The sequence below is a fragment of the Neolamprologus brichardi genome, chromosome 22 (assembly GCF_056152115.1).
Source record: "Neolamprologus brichardi isolate AB-2024 chromosome 22, ASM5615211v1, whole genome shotgun sequence".
In the NCBI taxonomy this organism is placed as follows: Eukaryota; Metazoa; Chordata; class Actinopteri; order Cichliformes; family Cichlidae; genus Neolamprologus; species Neolamprologus brichardi.
In genome coordinates, this window is record NC_142124.1 from 12,628,838 (window position 1) to 12,650,968 (window position 22,131).

At 42.6% G+C, this 22,131-nt stretch overlaps 1 protein-coding gene across 2 annotated transcripts in view; it reads right to left on the minus strand.

Annotated features, from left to right (window-relative positions):
• Window positions 1-22,131, minus strand: part of LOC102779055 (RNA binding motif, single stranded interacting protein) — a 299,444-nt gene that overhangs the window by 9,879 nt on the left and 267,434 nt on the right. For both annotated transcript variants that reach the window (XM_035906432.2, XM_006788037.2), the window contains exons 13-14: window positions 8,670-8,780; window positions 1,116-1,205 (exon numbers count right to left, since the gene is read on the minus strand). In XM_035906432.2, the coding sequence (XP_035762325.1) occupies window positions 1,116-1,205; window positions 8,670-8,780 (201 nt within the window). The remainder of the gene's footprint in view (window positions 1-1,115; window positions 1,206-8,669; window positions 8,781-22,131) is intronic.

Genomic DNA, 22,131 nt, shown 5'->3' on the forward strand with positions numbered 1-22,131 from the left:
CAGTCTGTGCGTGAGATCATGGCATTAATGAAACATACTTTATATTTTTTGCAGAATTTTAAGTCTAAGGTAGAAACTTTTTTAAGGATGGCTACGTACGATGAATTCATCACAACAGCCTCTTAGCCTTTTTACGTGTCGAGCAATACAGATAGCCACCATCACTGAGTCATCTCAATCACCTTTAACAAGCTCTCAAGGATACTGCGTCCTGTACATACATCAGCCCTCCAGACACTGGCTGATACAGTGATATACACCCCGCTGCTGACGCTGGCACTGAGAGGACAATTGTGAGGATGAAATAGGCAAGAGGTGCCGTGGGCTACGCTACAACTACATCTCTTTCCTCCGCCTCGCTCCTTCATGACGAAGACTGCAACTTTCTGACGGGGGTGGGCGAGGAAGCGACTAATGGCTCTGTCAGTGAAAACTGTCATTGTCCGTTGCCGGTGGGCTAGCCAGAGCTCCGTGGCTGACGGATGTGTGCATGTTCCAGCTACCTACCAGCTTAAACCGGCTGTAGGGGAAGAGGTGGGGTGGGGTGGAGAGAGAGAGACAGCACCGCCGGCACTGTGTCTCACTTCAGCTCCTGTCATCTGATACACGACTGATAGTCCATCTGAGTACGACCGCACTGTCAGCCGCCAGACAGCTGGCCCGCTCTCCTTGCTGGCCTGCCTGCCTGCCTGCCTACCCACCCGCTCTCCACGTTCATCATTTCTCAGCCTGGACTGCCCGAACCTGCCAGGAGCTCAGACAGCCGCCGAGGAAGTGAGAAAGTCTACACTGCACTTCAAATGTCTTTCCCAAATACTATAAAACTTCTGACTCATCTTGCTTTGCTTGCAGTTTTTGATCCTTGTTATGTGCTTCTGGTACAAAGCCATTTGTTTAGAGAGAATAAAAGCAATTTGCGCCATGCTTCAAATGTAATTTGTCAATTTAATGACTGTTTAAGTCTACTGATGTGGCGAGCAGGCTTAGAAATGGTGAAGGGAGTGCTTGTGGGTGGAAGTGAGTAGGCTGTTAGTACTAATGATGTCCTCCTATGCGTAAACGTCGACAGATTTTTAATACTTGACGAGTAGCGTGCGCATGCATGTGGGTCTTACTTCGACAGGGACAGCGTTTGGAGGCACAGGAGTGTACTGGGGAATGTAGGTCCCTTGCATAGGCGCCGCGGCGGCTGCAGCAGTCATGTACTGAAACAGAAACAAAAGACAGACACGCATCAAAATCCTGTCATGTGGTAATTCTTACAACACACATCGGAACCACAAATTCCATTATAATATTAATCAATACACGCTTTTCACATAAAAAAGCCCTATGTCTATTATAATTCCCTGGAAGACTCATTCAGTGTAATTACTCCCATAACTATTAAGGTGGCAGATTGCTGTGCCCTCAGCATCCTTTGGGGGGCGCTAAAAGAATATGTGTATATATTGAGCAGAGCAGAGCAGATCAGAAGACTACATAAGGAGAAGGAGAAGGAGGAGAAAGAAGAGATGCCCTGCTGTCCCACCAAGACTTCAGAGGCAAGCAAATGCACTGGGCCACAGCTGAGAAGATAAAAAACACGACACCAAAAGGGATGAGGAGAGAGAGGGAGAGGAAAGAAAAAGCAGGTGGTCTGCTGCCTGTGGCCTATATTCTTTTAGTCATGCATGCCCTGGCTTTTAACAGGGTGCTAGCTTGCTTCAAGATGGCCATTTTACAGGCGTGACACAGGTTTCGTTACATGACAGCCAGGGGGGCTTTCACATGCAATATGAATGAAGACACGGCACTTTGTGCAAAGCCTTTTCTGTAACTTGCTGTGAATGCTTTGTGTGTTGGTGGTAATGGTGAACACACACACACACACACACACACATACATCAGTGTGAGCCTGATTTACTAGTGTGCGTGCTTGTTTTTAATTAGCACATGCCTGTGCATAAAAGATGACTTATCACTATTTGTCCATCCAACTGTGAATGTGCAAGTTCTCCTGTGTACAGCTGTGTGTGGGATACATACATGTGTGTGTGTCTCTGTGTTTGAGAAAGACAGACAAAGACAAAGAGGCTTGGAACGATAATGCTGCAGTACAGCACCAACGGATGTGATCCCAGATAAAAGCCACCAGGCTGCCTCTCCCCCTGGCCTCATCTTCCTGCTGCTTTTCCGGACCAAGCGAAAAGGGAAGTACAATCCCTTTCTTTCTATTTTATTTTTCCCTTTGCCTCTTAGTCCCACCTGCAAGTGCTAAAAAGCGTGGCGGCAGAATGCAGTACGAGTCGGTAATGGAGGGGCTGCGCCGGGCTGCGAAGCCTTTCTTGGCCGTGGGCCCGGCGGTGCTGGTGAAGTGTCATTACCGGCAGCGTTGCTAATGGATCGGGTACGGCTCCACCGCTCACCGCTAATGAGAGCAGCTAAAGGCCATGGACATGGGTGATTAACTCCCCCACCGTTGCTACGCGCGGCCAGGAGGATGCCCTGGGATGGATGTTAGTGTGGCGTTCGTAGGCGAGCGTGGCTGTGTGGGTCCGGGCAGGGGAATTTAAGGTTATCACACCTTCAGAGCTGTCACACTCAGGATGGGGTGAGGTGGCATATCCAGACTTCCTGACACATTACCACATTACCTCTCCGTGTCGTCCCTTCTTTCCTCTCACCTTCCTGTCACTCTCTCTCTTTCTTGCTCGCTCTCTTTCAACCTGCTAGCGTCTAAAAAGGCCTATCAGATTGTTGAAGTGACCTTCTCCCCGGTGGATCAAAACCATGCATACCAATTTTCCTTGGGACTTTAGGTCTTCGCCTCTCCACCCTATTAACTTATTCAGCCAACTCACCTGTGAGGGCTGCATGAAAGCAAATGAAGGAAAGTAGGAGATAATTAGCAATATCAAAATCTCCCTGTCATAGGGAGAATGTCCATTTGAAAGGTTATATTTCTCTGCAGGACTGCAAAAGGAATTTAAATTAGATTTAACAAGAAAATTTAATAAGATAAGATTTTTTTCTTTTACCATAACCATTAGTTAACCTATTTAATGTGGCAGGTTGAGCAAGGCATATTTCTCCAGTCGCTGCTGCGGCAAGTCAGGGGGATGTCAAGCGCGGCTACAGATAATCGAGTTGCTATAGTGATAAAGATGATTTTTGTCCAATTTCAACACTTTTAATACTTTGCTGTCCATAGTCAGGGGACAGGTTTGGGTAATATAAAGCATCCCTAATTGGCCATAAATGGTGTTTCACTCTCCAAGTCACACATATACGTCAATACACATGCACACACACACAGCAGCGCCAGAAGCAGATGGCGTGTGCGTATGTTTGATGAACAGGAGGCCTGAATAGCTCCTTAACGAGAGTGGTGTGAGTAGACTCCTTAAGTCTCTTCTCTACCATCACTCTCCATGACATACACCTATAACTACGGTATAAATTCAGACCGCAATGCAGCAACACCAGGATGAAAATCCATAGCATAGACACAGCCGCGCTGGTTCAGCGGTGGTTTGGGCCTCTGCACCACAATGATGTGTAAAGACACTTTAAGTTTGGTGGGTACGAGGATTTCTCAGCTTTGGTGGAATGTGGCACAGCACATTAGCATTTCCAAATGTTCACATAAATCTTCTGCCTGTTGGCCTGCCACTCAAGCTCCGCATCTATCCATCCTCTCTGCGTTGACGCTCTCTTTTTCAGTTGTATCGTCTGCAAGGTGAGGGATAATAGTGGGTCAAGGCTTGAACATCCAGCTACTCAGTGTATGTTATTAATGGCCATGCGGTGTGGGGGAAGGGCTCTGATGATTACTGATCTAAAAATCGCCGTGAAGTTCTATTGGAAATGCACATCAATTGTTGTGAATTACAGTGCTGTCCCACTTCACTGTGACAAGCTCTTCATATCCTCATCCCAAGGGTTTGTTAAGACTGCCTGCAGAGATTAATACCAGTAAAATCAGTCACTTTTATGGTAGAAAGCTTTGATACTTTTATTTACGACTCACTCTCCGTCACCAGGATATTGTTTAAACTTTTTGACCACTGATGCTATCAGTGTTTCCCACAGAATTACACTGCTTTGTAAGGACACGGGGGCATATACTACATATATGCGTGCAAGTATGAAAGAAGTGGGTTCCGGTTGGAGTAGCCCTTCAGCTCACAGCAGGTATGAAGACTACCGTCGCCAGCTGCAGTTCAAAATGTGGCGCTGGAGTCTGTCCGACTGCAGATTCTTGCAGCTGATTGACATTGAGGACCACTCAACCTGCTTTCTTCCTGTGAGCCAGACTTTCTTGTTATTTAAAGTGGTTTTGAGAAACAGGCTTTCTGAAGGTCTTTCAAAGTTTTCCTTTGAACATTGGCTGCTTTTTCTCTCATTTTCAATCCAGTCTTTTTTTCAGAGAAGCATTTTCTTTATTTCTTAAGCCACTTGGCACTAACCTTATAATCATTCAAGCATAAAAAGGCAGCTAACTCAACTCGTGAACCAGTGTTGTGTCTGCACATAGACAACTTTGCAAGAGAACCAGTTTGCTCCAATTTATTTAGTTGAATCTTTGAAAAATGTCCAATTAACATAGTTTGACAGCATAAAGTTGTATTTTTGCACCAAAAAGGTGATTCACAAAGAGCTATTGACGCAACATTTGGCATATCTCGGCATTCTGTGTAGTGTTTCCTTAAAAACGTGAGGAAACTAGACAGGGAGGACAAAAGAAATGGTAGGCCTACAAACTATCTATAGCAGATGAACAGTATCTGAAGGCCAGGACACAGAGAGATGCATCTGGCCTCTCACTTGTCTGGAAAACAGGGAGAAAAGGCCAAGCTATGAACTGAACTGGACTGAAAATCAGTGAGTACAGGAAATATTTGGTTCAAATCGCTACCAATATGGTGGAGGTCAGGAGAGAAGTGCAACAGGTGAATCTTGTCAAAATTGATGGAATTATAAACATAGGAAAGTACCATTAGATATTGATCCACCATGCAGTGCCATTTGGAAAGAGTCTGATTGGCAGTGGCTTCATTTTTCATCATGACAATGATCAAGAAGGCTGGAAAACTATTCCCGAAGACTATTTAAAGGAATTAAAAGAAGGCTTGCCTAAGAGAATTCAGACTGTGTTGAAGAATAAAGGTGATCATACCAAATACTGACTTCTTAAAATTGCACAAGCCCTGGTTTTGCCTCATATGACGTATTACTTTATATATTTCCATGTTTCATCAAATCGCAGCACCTATTTCCTATTTTCGTAGCAAAATATAAAAGAAATGAGGGGAGGTCACTGATTCCCGATCCAGCCTTCAGATTCAGGATCAGACCAACATCAAACAACAAGCTCCAAATATTTCAAGAGAATGTAAACCTGGACTAAGACAAAATAAAGATAGTTCAAGAGTGTTGCATTAAAAATAATCATCCCAGTCTTGCAAAGACCAAAGAGCTCGGTGGTAGGGGGAATCAGCAGGGTGTCAACATGTGTTACAGTCCGAAGTCGAAGAGGAAGAAGAAAGTGCATGCTCGTCAACTTTACCCATGCAGGGAAAGCTTACGAGCATGCACACGCTCAGATGTATGTAGAAAAAACAAAAACACGAGGGAAACTGTCCAGATAATAAAGGAAAACACTTCATACAAATCTGTCTTCCTGTGACACAGATGCTGTCAATCACCGCTGTCACCATGACAACAGAGTTCTTCGTGCCATGACAGAAAGAGGATGGAGAACACTGAGGGAAGGTCACCTCCTGTCATGTCAAACAATATGTCGTTCACACAAACGCAGATGCTGACAGGCATGCAATCACACACACATAGACACAAATATCAAAAGGACGCACGCACATGTGCACATGCACGTGCACAGCGACTAACAGGGACACGAGGCATGACAGATAGACTCCTGTTAAGTGGTGAGACCTCGAAGACGGTAAATAAATCAGCAACAGAGCAATATGCACCAAACAAGGTAAAATAAATCAGCGTGAAGCATGGATGGCATGTTTATGTGTGCCATCCATAAACAGTGCGCCTGAGGTTCTTTAGCATTCTGTAATCAAGTCGTTCAAGTCAGACAGACACCAAGCTGAACTGGATGAGTTCAAAACAGAACATTTTCTGGTGAAGCAGCTAAATTCCAAAGCAGTGACCATTAGGAGGGAACGATCCATGCTAATTCGTTATGAGGCGAGGTTTTTCCTTGCCGCTCCTTTTTAAAGCCTCACCCTGCAAGCTGATCTGTGCTGCAAAATAACACGGCATTCTCGGAAAGCTACGGTCACCACACCAGTGTGACAGCTTGGGCGGACTGAGAACATTTGGTTCTTTTCTTGGAGAGAAAAAGGAAGCCACAGCCATACACAAACAGCCGCAGCGAGGCCTGGAACAGCCAAGAGTATTCTGAGGTGTGGCTCTACTTCAGCAGCCAGAAGCATGATAAGTTGTTGACTCTGGAGACGGTGCTTACTGCAGGTGCTCTTCTGCGGTGAAGGCTAAGTCACGTGACCAGTAGGGGCATTCAAAATAACCTCACCACTTCTTGTGTGTACACTTGAGGAATGTGCTCGAAGAGTATGTGGTGTCAAGTCCAGTTAAATACATGAATAGTTACAGATCCTGGTTCCTAACCCCTTCTTTTTAACGGGCTTTCCCAATCATGAAAGGGATTTTACATCTGGCGTAGGAAACGCGTCTCAATTCCCCAAGATGATCAAGTGTGGCATGGCGTGCGCGTTAGTTCAGCCGTAGAGAGGTTAGGCTACACAGCACATCGCCTCAGGAAAGCTAAGTACGCATAAAGGGGAGAGGTAGAAAGGGTAAACCCGAAATGAAAAAAGCAGACAGAGAGCTTTAACCCACTTTCTCCTATAATACAACCCATCAAACATCAGAAGCCATCATCATAGATTAGCCTGTCTCTAATCCTGGCTGTTAGCACAGCTGGGGCAGATTAGGGAGGGGGCATTCCTGACAGAGCCAACATGGCGTCACAGTCGCTGACAGCTCACCTGGAAACACATGGATAACTGTACAATGCAGCACTGTTTCAATCATACACACCCAAACACACACACAGAGATCAAACGTAGTTCTGGAGCAAAGCTGTCTGCCTGCCCGCCTGCCCGCGGGCAGCAGGGTTAGGGCAGGAAGTCAGGCTTCAGAACCGTGTGACACCTCTAAGTCGACTTGATCCTGAAACAGGCGGGGAGTTCACGGTTTAGGGGCCAGCAACTGTAAGTGAGTGTGTGGAAAACTGATGGAGCGATAGATTTTCTGTGCGATTTAGAGAGCGAGGGGAGACAGAAAAGTGTGAGAAAGAAACAGAAATTAGGGGGTGAAAGTGAAAAAGGTGGAGAAGCGAGAGGCCTGTCACACTGTTAAGCTTCACAGGAAGTCTGTTTAATGTGGAAGATCAGGAAGGAAATACGCTCTCTCAATATGTGGCTGTGAACGCATGCTGTGTAAAACAAATGATATGGCAGCTCCGTGGCTGAGCACATGTGGCGACAGCCTAAGAAGGTTTGGCTTCTTTGAAAGGAAATGTAAAACCCATCTCTTACTCAGTGTTTCTAAACTAAACGAACAATGTTCTCTGAGATGAAATGCCTCCAACTCCGTCATACCGACCTATAGCACCCCTGACAACAACTTGAACATTTCTTTTTCATCTCTCAAGACTAGACGCAAATTTTGTCAAGATATTTTCCAACTGTATACTGGATAGAGGAAACAAATAACAGACCACGTATATTTAAAGTGCACCCTTCTATGAATCGATTTGATTTCATTTTGGAGCAGACTACATGTCATCTAACCTGCAGACACCCCGGGATACTCCACTAGAAACCGGAATGTATTGCTGGGGAAAGAAAGACACCTGGATTACACTGCTTACCCACCGTGACCGGACTTTGGATAAGCAGAGGAAAATTTGCTTGTGCTTGCTGTTACTGTCAAGTGTAGGTTAAGTGACTTCCAGTAAACATGTAAAATATGCACTGAGGACGACACTCTGGCAAGCTATGAATGAAGCTTTCTAACACTGTAAAAAGATGAAAACAAGTTTTAACCCAAACCATGATCTCTTGTTTATTCTGTCTGAAAAGACCTGAAAATCAAACCAGACTCAGAGACTTGGAAGTCCTTTTGCCAGAGCTACAGATCACAGCTCGAAATTATTAAAATGAATGTTGAAATGTTATTATGTATTGTTGTTATGGTGCACAGAAGCACAGCTTATGTAATACAGAGTACAAATTGTAAATCAGGCCGTTAGAATTTAGATGGTTGCTGGTTGTACTTTAAGGACTTGTGTGCACTGTTTTTTTTATGTTTTACATACATCTCTGTGTAAGTCGCCATAGTGTAGTCACAAGGGTTTTGTTATTGAAGAATAGCTGCTGCATGGCTGTACCTAGTGCAAAGCTAAACTAAATTCAACTAAACTTAATCATCCAGGAACCTTTTCAAAAATGTAATGCAAAACTAACTGAAACACTCCAAGCAACAAGTTGTCGCTAGTACAGCTAACATGTTGGAGCACTTCAAAATGTCCTTGTAGCCAGATTCTGTCACAATGATCACGGTAACTATGTGTGCTTGTGTGGGGTTATCTGTGTGTGGTTCGCTGTGACACAGCGAATCCTACTCACACTTCCTGTAGTGCCCAGGGACAGATGGTTCATCTGCTGAGTGAGAGGGCCCATCATATTGGCAGGCTGCATGGACATAGTGTGGTCCATGGCTGGCGTGATCACTGCACCCTGAGGGAAGCAGGTAAAAACAAACAAACAAAAAAAACAAAAAAGGACAAGGTGAGAAGAATTAAGGAACAGAAGAAATGATGGAGCATTTTGGTTTAGTGCATGTCTCTCTCTGATTAACTATGCGGGCTTACATAAGCCTTAATGAACTTCCACAAGTAGTTGCTAGTCCTCATACTATCTAAATATAAATTATATAGTGCTTTAGACTAGGCGAAACAAAGTGAGATGAAGTACAACATAAAAGAATGTCAGCATGAGGACAGAAAGAAGAAAACTTGGGTTAGCGATTGAATCATCAAAAGCATGAAATGAATAGAAACAGAGGAGGGTTGTTGGGCACAAAAAGATGGACGGTGTCAATAATCAGCAACAGAACACAGGGACCAATACACACCACTGTCTTTAGTCTATCAAAGCCATCACTATCTGCTGCCGATGTATCAGCAGTATGATTTTTTTTTGGTTGCCGAGTGAAAATGCTTTCTCTCCGTCCCTCGCTCTCACTTGCTCGCTCTTGAGCCTGTCCTCACAGTATAATGCACAGCATGTTTTTCCCTAACGGGCGGATGAGAACACTAGAAGCTTCTTTTTCACGGTGCAGTGAAACATGAGGGAAAGTGATGAAACCATTGTTGCTCTTTCATCCCTTGTCATGATAGCTCCATTTCCTCAGCACTGAAGCCTTCGAAGGAATGCGTTCAAAAACAGCCCTTTTTCCTCTGCTCGGCTCTCTTCTCTTGTTGTGCGCTCGTAACACTGTAACGGTGCCTATGTGTGTTTGTGGGTAAGCCTGCAACACACTGTGTGTAACGAGTGTGAAGGAGGACAGTACTGTCTAACTTCAAAGTGTGTGTGTGAGTGTGTGTGAGCGTGCAATTTAAGTAGTGTATGCTTGGGAGTGTGTGCGCATGTGTGTACCCCACTGGCGACTCTGTGTGGGCCTTTTGGAGAACAAACTGTGCAGACACAGCCTGTCAGAATTGCTCTGCTTGTCTACTCCCTGCATTCCCAACACAGGCAGCTAAACCGCTCTTCCTTCCTCCCTCTCCTCTTCCATCTCTGCTACCTCTAGCTCAATATAGAGGCTTCACATGAAACTTTGTGGAGGTACACAAACAAGAAAGAAACTGGATAATGAGTGGACACAAAAAGTAGGATTAGTTGTCACCTCTTCATGTCCTGGACTAGTGTTGTTGAAAACTGTAAGCCTAAATGAATAGCCGTGAGGTCAATTAGAGACATAAAGGAAAACGCCTTATAGGAAAGAACCACGAAACACATGGATGTATCAAGTTCTGAAACCTTGAAAATGTTTTTTTTGGATACAAATATTAAGACAGGTGACTCAACAATGACAGTAATTACCAGTCACTAAATAAATGTAATGTTTGACAACAAATAAAGGCCCTGTGAGGAGTGAAGAAGGTAATCAAATACAATCTTGTGAAAAAGGTTTTCACAGGACTCACTGCATGGTGAGTCCTGGGGTGTACTTAGTTGAAAGCAACTAAGTACACCCCAGGATTTAATAGCTTGTTTAACCGCCTTTAGCAGCAATAAGTTGAAGTAATTGTTTTCTGTATGAGTTTATCAGTCACTCACATTGTTGGGGAGGAATTTTAGCCGCTCTTCTTTGCATCATTGCTTCAGTTCATTGAGGTTTTCAGGCTTTTGTTTATACACAGTTCACTCGCCGCAGCATTTTGATCAGGTTGAGGTCTGGGCCATTGTGACACCTTGATTTTTTTTCATTTTTCAGACATTCTGTTGCAGTTTTGCTGCTTTGTTTGGGGTCATTGTCCTATTTCATGACCCAGTTAGAGCAAAGTTTTAGCTGTCCAACAGGTGGCCTTACATTTGTCCACAGTATTCTAGAGTCAGGTGGTCGACTCAGTGACAATAAGGTGGCGCAGGTCCTCTGGCTGATAAACAAGCCCGAATCATCAACCCTCTACCACTGTGCTTGTCTTTTGGAATGAGGTGTTTGTGCTGGCAGGCTGTTTGGTTTTTGCTCAACATGATGCTGCAGATTAAGGCCCAAATGTCTCCACATTGGTGTAATCTGTCCAAAGAACACTGATCCAGAAGTTGTGTGGGGTTTTTTCAAATGCAACTTTGCAAACCTAAGCTGTGCTGCCATGTTTGTTTTAGAGAGAAAAGGCTTTCTTCTGGAAACCCTTCCAAATAGGCCAAACTTGTTTAGTGTTTTTCCTAATTGTACTCTCATAAACTTTAAGATTTAACATGCTAATGGAGGCTTGCAGCTCTGAGAAGTAGCTCTTGGCATTCTGTAGTTTCTCTGAGCAGTGCACGTCGAATTCGCTGAGATGTCCACTTCTGGGGATATTGCAACATTATGTTAACACACGCCTGAATGTTCCCGATCAACAAACAACAAACTGCTTTTATAGAGGTGTTTACACTCGATGATGATCAATTAATTAAGTGCATTTCATCATCAACCTCTGGCTGCTATTTTCTCACTTACTGGAAGCAGTAAGGATGTGCTTTCCTTTTCACATGACAGTAAGGTTGATATATCCCGCCCGAACTTAAACTAAGATTAAATTCCCTCGTGGATATGCAGACGGGAGTCTTTGCACACCACGGGCAAGTAGTTGTACCTATTACACCCACATTCTAAGCTGCCGGGAGGGCACTTCAAGGACACATACATAGTTGGTGCCCTAGTAATAAAGTATTTCTTTTTGGACAAGTAATGTGTTGACACCAAATTTGAGGGCATGTAGACATCTACACTGAGCTTGGCATACTCGCTCTGTTGATGAAACGTCAGTCAGACCCAACAGACCCTTTGGAAGCTTGTGGAAACATAGCACTGCCATTAGAAGAAGAAAAAGAATACACCTTAAAGTTCAAACTTAATACTAATCTCAGTGGAAAAAAATGGCTTCTGATAGGTTTTGTTTTTTATTGTGAACTTGATTGTGAAGTTTTTTGATGAAGGTATGTTTAAATTAAAAAAAAAAAAAGACGAGAATATCAGCTCTATGTATTTTTGACCACACTTAAAACTGCTAATCAACAAATGATTTTTACAAAAGTACAAGTATCTCGTAGTGTAACACTTATATATTATCAGATTCTTACTGATGTATCAACATGTATGCAGGCAGTATTTTCATGTTACAGGTGCTACTGACAAATGTAACCACTTTACATGCTGCTGAGTACTTTACTGTATAATCATACCTAGTGTCCTAAAAAATGACCCTATATTTTGTATATAAGCTGAACTGACAAATTATAGCAGCAATATTAATGCAGTCAAAAGCACACAGGCTTTCCCTGTGAAATGTGAGGACTTATAAAGTAGCACCAAATGAAAATACCCAGTACTATTCTGCCACTGGCTGTGACAGATGAATAAATAAAGGGAAAGGGGAAATGAGGAAAGAGAGACAGAAAGACACTGTGAGGACTGGAGAGAGATGATTAAGCAAAGATGGAGGTCATGGGGAAGACGGGAGCGAAGAGAGATAGATGAGGGAAGTGAAGCCAGAGACTTGGAGAGAAAAAGTGGAATTTTGGAACGAGAGAGAGAGAGAGAAGTCAAAGACCGAGAATGAAAAAGAAGACAGATGAGTAAGGCGGAAGAGAAAAAAAAAGAGAGAGGAGAAGCGAGAAGGAAGCAGCAGGGGCTGTGGGCTACCTGTTACCGATTCAGCCTCTGACAATGCCTTTATAATGGGAAAGGGAGAGCAACGGAAAGGCTTAATTCACAGATGTGTCAGGGAGAGTTAAGCCGATTTGTGATTTCGATTTTCTGTGTTTGTGAGACTGAGTGTCTGTGAGAGAGAGGGTTTAAAGTGTGCGCGTGTGTGTCTGTGTGCAAAAGCGTCTGTCTGGTTGTGCGTCTGTCCATTGATGGGCTAGAGAGGAAAGAAAATGAGAAAGAGATTGACACAAAGAGACAATATATGTTTTTGATTTGTCCTCTGCGTGTAAGAGAGAATAAGATAATGCCTGCTGCAGACGTATCTGTTACAAATGTATGAGACGATGTTTACAGAGCTCCGCAATGTATGCACATGTATTCCTGTTTGTGCATGCGTCTGTGTGCGTGCGCGTGGAAAAGCCAGTCCTGCTTAAGGTGGTATTGATTCTGCTTTAGACCGGAGATGAGATGATATCCACTCGTTGCCTGTAAAATACATTGATATACGCTCTACGGCTTGACACAATGTACAGTAAATAAGAAATCTTGTAAAAATTCTTACGACCAGCAGTGTTTTCTTTTAATGACTATCGCATTACGAGCACTTGCTTATGAAACACTGGTTGGTATCAGCTGATATTCATTACCTTGACTTTACATCTGCTGATCAGCAACGCCAATTGTAAAAAAGGTGAGGCAACTACATAAATGTCACACAAATAGTGACTGTTTTTACTGCCTGGTCCATTACAGCTGAAGGATCTCCACCACATGCAGCAGGCTATTAAGATAATTTACATTCAGGTCCAGACCTCCATACACTCAAGATGCAGTCAGCTAAGCAGTATGCTCAGGCTGCTGGTATCAGACTGAAAGCAGTATCTCCTTTTTACTAAACATGTCCTTCTAGGGGACGCCCAGAATTTCATCCAGTTTTGTAAACACTAAAAGTGTGCTTTCTGGGACTGGGATTTCCGTCTTAGGCAGGCACAGAAGGACAACTGCCTTCAAAATGAACATAGTGTAATATTTTAGAGTGAAAAAAGAAAATAAAATGAGAAAATTGTTATGGACTTTCTGTAAAGATAAGCATTACAGTGTCTGATTCTGCTGACATGAAAACTGATCAGTATCAGCCGAAAAAACCTGATCACAGCACCCCCACAGCTAGCTATTTTTGCTAATCTCTCACTGCTGCAGGTTATAATTTCCCACATTATTGCATATCTACCCTGCTGCTTCAAGCCGGTGTTGATACATGTAACTACCTTGGGGCAATACCTTCACTCGGAAAACAGCTTGAGGCCACAAAGAGAGGTTCACATTCTTTTCCTCACCTTGCAGGTCCCCATGTTTCACTATTTGCAAGAAGATCACTGTGTAGTGTTTTACTGCCAGCCTGGTAAGAAGAGACCATGCTTATATGCTTTGTGTTGGGGGAAGATGTTGATTAAAGTTGGGGAATGAGAAGACAGAAGACTGGCACATTAAAAGCCTCAAGAACGCCAATGGGCCGAGGCTGTATTTCTGAGTCTTTGGCTAAAACAAAGCTTCATTTGTCTCGGGCCCATGAAAGACGACCTGCATTTGACTCAGTGCATTCCTCGCTGTATTTGACAGTTGCTTTCTCCATGTGAGGCACTGTGGTTTGGACACTGATGCTCGTTTGTACTAGTTAGCGTGTTTTGTGTCAGTGGAAATGAGACATGCACACTCCATGCTTCAGGGTCTTAATTCTGCAAAGTATGTGCTGTGACTATCCAGCTTCATGACTCCAAAGAGCTTCATCTTGGTCCCCTAACAAGGCTATATAGGGATGAGCTTTTTGTCCCCATGAGGAAGACAAGTCCCCATAATGTCACAGTGTAAACAAGCAGCATGACAAACCAGCAACATGACAAATACCCTCCCTAATGCAATCATGCTCACACACACACACAGCACATCTGCAGATGGCTGAGTGGTAACGGCACTCAACTGCACCAGGCTCACCCACTTGAAGGCTAAACTATAGGTAATGACTGTCTCTCTACAAAAACTACAGAAAAAACAACACAAAACAAAAACTTGTGAAGTAATATGAACGTGTCTTCTAAAGGTGTCTGTATGCTCCTATTTACCCTGTTCTGTGGTTGTGCTGTATGTCACCTACTTCACCTGTGACCATGTTTTCCAGATGTCCTCGGGCACCTTTGTATTCGGGTAAGCACAAAAAAGGGAGCCAGCATTTCGGGTGCTTCAAACTAATCTTCAGTGGGAATCCCTCCTTAGGGCTAACAGACTACCAGGGTTTCTCAACTATTAACAACAGAGTCTGTCTAAAGGACAAAATGTGCTCTAGACTGATCCAGGACAGTGAACTGCTTATTTTACCCAAGTGGGGCAGCAAATAGTAGCACAGACCAAAAGATAGCAATGAACGAGCCTCCCAAGCTGACAGTGATGTGTGTAGCGGCTTAACTCGGTCTTTGTGATCACAGGGATACTTGAAATCTGATTTTGTAATGGTTTTTGGAAATCTTAATTGCAAACACAGGAAAGCCCTGCAGGGAAGACAGAAAACTGGTACTAAGAAACTGAAGCAGCCCAGGGGTTGCAAAAAATGTATGTTAACAGATTAACATGTGGAGCATGATACAGATGAAAGATTCCTCACCTCTGGTTATGTGGCAATGAGGATTATCTACTTTGTATAAATTTGTCCTTTGCAATGAAAAGGCAATAAGAGCAATGATGAATCTGCTTTCCCCCACCTATTTACGCATCAGCTTGTCTATCAGCTAGAATACTACATATTCAATTTACAATAGGTAGCGGATGAGGTGCACAGGTTAAAATTTCAGGTCAAAATCTGGGAGCATGTATAACCAAATTGCCGTGGCTGAGATGGATTATGGTAATGCTGCTGCTTTGTAATCTTATATATTTGTGTGCGTGTCAGTGAAGGAAAGCAAAACTAATAATTTCCCCCAGTAATATGATGGCTTGTGACTATAAAATGATTCTAGTAATAAAGTTATTATGAAAAATAAAGCACCAACTTCTCCATATCGAATAGGACATGCTATTTGGATGGATTTGTAGCGTGCGTTTGTGTGTTGTGTTTCTTAATGTGTGTATGAGGCGATAAGGGTGCTAGATGAAGCATGTAACAGTATTTGTCATGTCTTCATGGGAGGTCCATTCCTCTCCACGGTCGGACTGTGCTCGTTTATCAGCCGTTCTCTGACTGCCTTTTGTAGACAAATAGATCATTTCACACACAAGGATCTCTCTAGAATGTTTACTCTATTTATAAAAACCAAAAAAGGGGGGAAAAAAAGATTAGAAATCCAATTAAAAACACAGCCAGCTAATAAAGCCTGCCCACCAAAGCATGTCAGCTTTGTCTCCAAACATATTTTTTTGCTACTATCGCAAAATTTGTTGAAGTAATATCCAAAAAGCTTACAGTGAAAATGCAGCCACTCAATCTCCTTGTCAGTCATCCGGTGTCTCTGCAACAGTATTGTTCTTACATATATATGAAACCTTAACCCTGACAAGACAATTTTTTTTTCCTGGCACGGACACAGTAGGTGCAGTTGTAGTCTGAAAGGGCAGAAGAGAAGAGAGAGAAACAGGACAGAGTGAGACAAAAATGAGGGAGAAATGAGAGCTAGGTGTACAGGAAGGAGTGCGGAGGGAGCGGGGATGGAAAAAAATAAAAGAGAAACTCAAGGACGAGCGTAGCCCCGTCTCAAATTCTGCCTCGCCAGTCAAATCCATGAGACCAACATAATGTTCCCTCTCTGAATCCGAGGAGCATTTTTAATGTCAAGCGGGGAGATGGGTATCACACAGCGCACTGATTCAACCCTATTCGATGAGGGCTGATAGTTACGGTTCACGTTCTCAGAGACCCAGTGAACGTCTATTCAAAGCAGGGAGAACTGGCCGGAGTGCAACGGCAGAGGAATTCAATAATTCACCTCCAGTATGTAAGGGCTGGTGCACTCAGGCAAATGCACACTTGAAGCACATACAGTTCAGAGCGAGAAAAAAGGGGGGGGGAAAGGAAAAAAAAAAGGGGGGGGGGGGATAACTCATGGGGAAAGACAGCAATGCTGCGCATGGCTAGCACAGCACTTAGTCTGGCAATCTTTGGCAGTGCGAACTGAATTTAAGAGCACGTGCATGTGATTGATGATCTGTATGTAAGTAAGATTTACCACGGGAAGGAATGTGTTTTGTGCGTGTAGGCATTCGCACGTGTTAGCTGCACGTATGCATTTGTCGTTTTGGGGCCTCTAGTTCTTTAATTGTTCGTACTTTTTCAAGGTCTGCTGATTTCTGTAGCATTGACCAGGCAAGTGGTCGTGTTTTGACATGACCTGTGAGAACATCTCACAGACGATGAGAAAGGAAAGAAGGAAGACAAATGATAAACTAAAGGAAAAGGAACGAAGAACTACCCACGTAAGACTGCAGACTCATTTAGATGTCCACTTAAGGAAAAAAAAAGAAAAACTGTCACTTTCTATCAGGTTTCCCGCAGAGAACATCTTGCACATTAATTGAAGATAAGCAAATTTTGAAAACTGTTCTCTGCTCAGTCACCCTTTCTAACTGCTAACAAAGCGCCGGCTCCTCTGTGGGATGAAGACCAGTTTCGTATGGATAGACTTGTCAAACTTAATCTACTCAGATACAAACAAACACCTTTTGCCTTAGAAGTACATGCTGCAGTGCTCTCTGTTTACTGTGCAATAAGGCAAGTAGCGGTCAAGTTGCTTTCAGTGTCAGCAGTTTGATTTACTTCCATTCAACACAACATCTATTATTTCCAACAAATTGCTGCTTAACACAGTTAATGGACTTCAGGTTTACAAAGGCAGCGGAGGGCTGAAATGAAGAAAAACATCAAATTAGGTTAACAAATCAATGCGGTATCATTAGTATCGGCAGTAGCTAACTAACAAGGAGTTTTAACAATATACGGCTCCACCAGCACTTTGCACAATTTTGCGAAGAAGAGAAATTTGTCCTGCTGAGAGATACTCAACTCAGCAACACCAAAGCCAGCATATCATTTCAGAGTAAGTTTAGCATGACCGTTATCATAGGAGGCATGCTGTTTTTTAAAGGCTCAAGTAGAAAGTACAGACAACTTCATATAAGCATAAGAAATTCATATGAGCACTTTAAAAATCAAAAAACAACAACAGCCTGTCAGGCACTCCCAAAGAAAACGTCTTGTTATATTTTGTAGGAACAATGTAAAACACAGAGAGATCTGGCATTTGCAGAATAGTTCAGCTCACAGACTGTAAATTAAAGATGGATGCAGCCCATGTCATCACCCACCGTAAAACCCTGACATAAAGATTTTCACTGACCATCAGGTACTGGGAGAGACTTGGTGAGATCTGACAAAGAAACTGAGGGACGATGTAAGATCATAGTGTAGTAGTCCTTCAGTCAAGCTTATTATGATGCAGATTATAACGTACAAATATGAGCATTATGCTTTTTTACTAAGACTTCAAAAAGACTTCTTCACTGTTTTTGCACAATTTATAACAGCTAAGAAAACAATATTATTTAAAACTAAAATTAATAATGAATTACAATACTCATTTGCAACAACCAACGTCCCGTCGTGGCATAACTAATACCACAATTTATCCAAAGTTCCTTTGTAACTTTTCCTTAATGCTCTTTATCAACATTATTTAGATTTTAGGTGCAATTTGTTGTACTTCGTTTAATAGTAGACTCAAAAACACATTTTACCCTAATCTGTATCTGTAATGTAATTATCTAAATAATAATCTCTAGACCTATTCTTAAATACTTATTTTGTTAAATCAAACTTAACAAGTCTGATTAATTAACAAGTTTATTTAACATGCATATAGACTATTCTATTCCATTCTATTCTGTATGACTGTCCAGCTCTTCCCCTTCCACGCTCTGCTGCCTCCATATTGCCCAGATATCAAGAGCGCCATTGCACAACGCTCCATTGGTTTAACACGCAACATGAGGAAGGAGTCGCCAAACTGCAGCACAATCAATTGGTTTTTAATGCCCCGAGAAGCCCCCCAAGCATTTGAACTAGGATGCTTAGCTAATTTGATGTGATTCACTGAACTGATGGCAGAACGTGTGTGTGTATGCATGTGTGTATAAAGGGCAGTCTGCTGTGTTTGTAGCTGGTAGTTGATACGAGCACGGGTCATAAAGGGAGACAGACTGGTATCTATGATTCACTGTCAGCAGTGACAGCTGGGGTTAGCACCTACCAGCCATTTGGTGACAGAAAGAGCCAATGGAACACAATGGGGACGGGACCATGGGGACTTATATCACCACATGGCTACTGCTGGCATGGAGGCATGATGAGATGTAGACAGTACAATGTGGCTGCTGGTTAGTGGCTAGTGCCAAAGGCTTCAAGAGGCCCCATGACATAAGGCTGAAAGATGGATGACCATCAGGCATCGCATGGGCTGGTAAAGAATAACCCGTATGGACCACACGTATGGCAATTCATAACACATACAGTACATACAAACATGTATCGGTAAACACGCACAGTTACCCAAGCATAGATGATGAGGCAGTATATACTCTCTCCATGTGATGAAAGACAAACCACAACACCACATGGCCGAGAGCCTGAGAAGACGCCAGAAAATGAAGAAAACAGTATGCACATTCAAGCAAACGTGCATTCTTGTCCTGTGGATGCACACGCACAAGCAGATATACAAATGTATTTGTGTAGAAAGAATGCATGTACACACTAAAACACAAACGGACTGCACTGCACATGCTGAGCAGTTATACTATTAGAGGACTCTGTCACGTTTGTCATTCACCTTGTAATACTGTCTACCACCTAAGACAGCTTCATTTTCACAACAGGCAGACTCAGCAGCAGCAGCAAAAACAGCAGCTTGTTAGCGAGCTAGCTTTAATCCAGTCTGAAACGAGTGCCATAAGGAAGAAGCATACCTGCCTGAGAGTACTGCAAAGTATGGGAGGGAAGGAGGTGGCTGGTTGAGTGAAGATATGTGCAAAAAAAAAAAAAAAAAGGCAGGAAGTTGTGTGGCTGAAAGGCAAACTGGGCACCTCACAGGGCAGCTGCAGCTGGGTGTGGGTGTGTGTGTGTCTGCTGGGCTGGTGGCCTGCTGCGACCAGATTACATGTTCACTGTCCCACAGCGGGAGTGGAAGTGAGATGGGTAGGACTGAGTGGTAAATGGCCACAGCGGGGAGCCATGCGGCTGGTTGAGCACTCCTCTAGTGAGTGAGTGCCAATGTTTCCCAGTTTGCTCAGTGGCAGGGACTCTAAAGCAGCTGTCTTCCTGACTGACGCTTACAATGTTATCCACATTCGTACGGACTTCATTAGCCAAACTTGGTTTTTCATGCTGAACCATCAACAGCAAAAGCTAAAAATATTATGATATGAAAATATCAGGTAGTGTGTACTGAATGTGCCTCTGTGCCGGTAACAATGAACCGATAATATTTTGGCCGTCAAAGTTCAAAGCTAAGGTTATTAGGAACTCAAAAAACAGCTACAGTATTCAGTTGTAACTCTAGAATTCTAATCATATAAGAGGATAACATAAACTAATGCAATTTTATCTAACACTGAAAGGTCATTGCAAGGTCACCTTCATTAGGATATCATAAGGTTCTCCCAAAACTCTAATTTAGGAAGTAAGAGGAAGAGAGAAGGATTTAAACTGGTGGAGGCATATGACCCCGGTATCTGGGGAAAACAAATTTAATTAATCTAACAGTCTACACAAAAAAATAATGACTAATTACGCCGGAACTGTGTGTTCTTACTAGTTTTCTCCCTATTATTATAACACTTTTGGGCTGGTATCTACCCAGTGTATAAAATATTTGTTGCAGCATAGAACTCTATAACCCCGGGTTATAGATCCAAACTGTAAGGTGCTACCTATTCACCCATATGCATATTCATTTGCTCATTAGTACAGAATAGTGAACCTCGATATCAAAGCATGACTTAAATTATGCGGCTGTGAGATTCATTAGAGGTAACTTCAGCAAAAACTAACACAAGTTATCCTGAGGCTGGTAATTTCTTTTCCAAAGACAAAATAACTTATTGTATCAATAAAATTAGAACCACAGTGCAGAATTTACATGCATATTATGAACCATACTGTGACGCAGAGTCCTAAAAATGTGCTTTATGTAGAAGAAAAAATCTTCACTGCACTCCCTTTTCCAGGCTAATAGAACTAAGTACCCACTGTATTAAAGAAGTATTGAGATTTTCAAAAAGTGAAGCTTTTTTTTAAAATAGTGGTAAAGAATCAGATATATTTGCCCTTGACTGGTAACCAGTCTTTTTCTGTGAACAAACTGAGAGCAATGAAGTAGATTGAATATGCTTCAGGGGCCACAACAAGCCTCAAGCAAACACTAAAAATCTCTGGCAGAATGATTTAAAATCTCTAAGAAACAAAATGAGAACGCTTATAGAGCTTGGATCAATTAAAAACTCAACCTTAAAACAATTTGGTAAACCACTAATGTGCTTTGTTGTTATAACAACAGAGAAGGAAAAGTATTTTCAAGCAAGAGTGCGGGTGAGGCTTCAGCGATAGGAAAATAAAACTGGATGTGCAAGCGGGGGTATTTCAGGAAATGTGAAAAAGCCTTGAGCCACCTCTCCTGCTTGAAAATATGTGCAGCAATTTATTGAAATGTGTAAAAATACAAGAAAATACAGTATATAACTCTGCAAATACAGATTGTAAAACTCTAACGAGCTTGAAAATCAATATTTGGTATGACCACCTTTATTCTTCACGACAGCCTGAACTCTCTTGCTCAAGTTTTCTTGTCATTTCTTCAGGAATAGTTCTCCAGGCTTTTTGAAGGGCATTCAAAACTCTTCTTTGGATGTTGGCTGCCTTCTGTTCACTGTAAAGACGATCCCACACTGCTTCAAAAATGTTGAGCTCTGGGCTCAGGGGAGGCCAATCCATGACTGATGGCAACCCATTGTGTGTTTTTCTATTCAGGTATGCTTTTGCTGTATTGTCACTGTGTTTGGGATCATTGTCATGAAAATGAAGCTCTTGCCAATCAGACACTTTCCAGATGGTATTGCATGGTAGATCAAAATCTGATGGTGCTCTTCTCTGTTTATAATTTCATCAATTTTGATAAGATCGTTAACACCACTGGCTGAAATATAACCCCAAACCATGATGGCTGTAAGAGACTATATATATATATATGATGATTTGAAATTTGGATTTATTACTCCACAAGACTTGGTGCCATTTTTAGTCTAGTTCTTGTGTAATTTAGCATACCTCAGGCTTTCCTCTCTGTTTGTCTTCCTTAAGAATGGCTTGTTGACAGCCATCCGTCTACTTGATAAGGCTTTAGTAAACAGTAGATCAACTGGATCAACTGAAGGGCCAGATGCACCTCACAATTCTTTCCTGTTTGTTAAGAGCATGGCTTTCAGTTGTGCCAGGTTTTTGGCTAATCGCTCGTTCTATGCCTGTCAAACTTTTATTGTTGCCGTTTTTCATGAATTTGAAGAAATGGGAACAAATTATGGCTGCTAGTAACAAAGTCCCTGAAGGTACTGTTTATAAAGTGGTTCTCTGCTAAGGTT